General features: G+C 36.5%; 1 protein-coding gene across 1 annotated transcript in view; it reads right to left on the minus strand.

Moving 5' to 3' along the window:
* Positions 1-847, minus strand: part of LOC106868959 (sodium- and chloride-dependent glycine transporter 2) — a 29,475-nt gene that overhangs the window by 4,288 nt on the left and 24,340 nt on the right. The window contains exon 11 of the mRNA XM_052968482.1: positions 537-707. Within this exon, the coding sequence (XP_052824442.1) occupies positions 537-707 (171 nt within the window). The remainder of the gene's footprint in view (positions 1-536; positions 708-847) is intronic.

Consider the following 847-nt stretch of genomic DNA (forward strand, 5'->3'; position numbering starts at 1 on the left):
AGAGAGAGAGAGAGAGAGAGAAATGAAATTTATCATTCAGTTTATTTATTTATTATGTATATATGTATGAATGGTTGTTTTAATCGATTTTCTCTGAAAGTATGGGGGCTAGGAAAAAAATAGAAAGCGCGTTCCAATCTATGCACCCGTCTCCACATGTGTGTCATTTTTCACGCGAATCCACCCAGCCGTTTGGCCGTGAACCTCAAGACAAGAAAGAATACAACGGTCGGCCAACTTCAATTTATATTATAGATATATATATCTGTCTGTCAAATTATATATTTATCCATGAGCATACCAATACAAACAACAGTATAAGAGTGCGTCTCCCGGTTAGTCCGACCGTCTCTCTGTCATCATTATCCTCATCAGTAACACTCTGTAATCATCATTATCATTACGACTACCACAACCACCGACTGTATACGTATTGTATTAACTACGTCGGCATACAAATTATCGCCTACAAGTCTCAAACATTGTGTTATCTACAAATCACAGTTTCATCTAAGATGTGTGGAAAGATTACTTACATTTACAAATGATCCTTTATGCTTCATGATTTGTTGTACACCCAATACTGGCACTGGAATGATGCTAAGTAGAGCAATACCATAACCAACATAGTGAGTCCACTTTGGAAACATAGTACCGTCGCCATAAAATAAATGTTTGAAGGATATTAAACTCGATATCCAGAGACTCTGTAATACAAATATAATACAATATTACGTATTACGTATTGTAATAAGCATATATTGTCTTACATAGACATACGTACACACTAACACACACACACACACACACACACACACACACACACACACACACACACACACACACA

This window comes from Octopus bimaculoides, chromosome 6 (assembly GCF_001194135.2).
Source record: "Octopus bimaculoides isolate UCB-OBI-ISO-001 chromosome 6, ASM119413v2, whole genome shotgun sequence".
Classification (NCBI taxonomy): domain Eukaryota; kingdom Metazoa; phylum Mollusca; class Cephalopoda; order Octopoda; family Octopodidae; genus Octopus; species Octopus bimaculoides.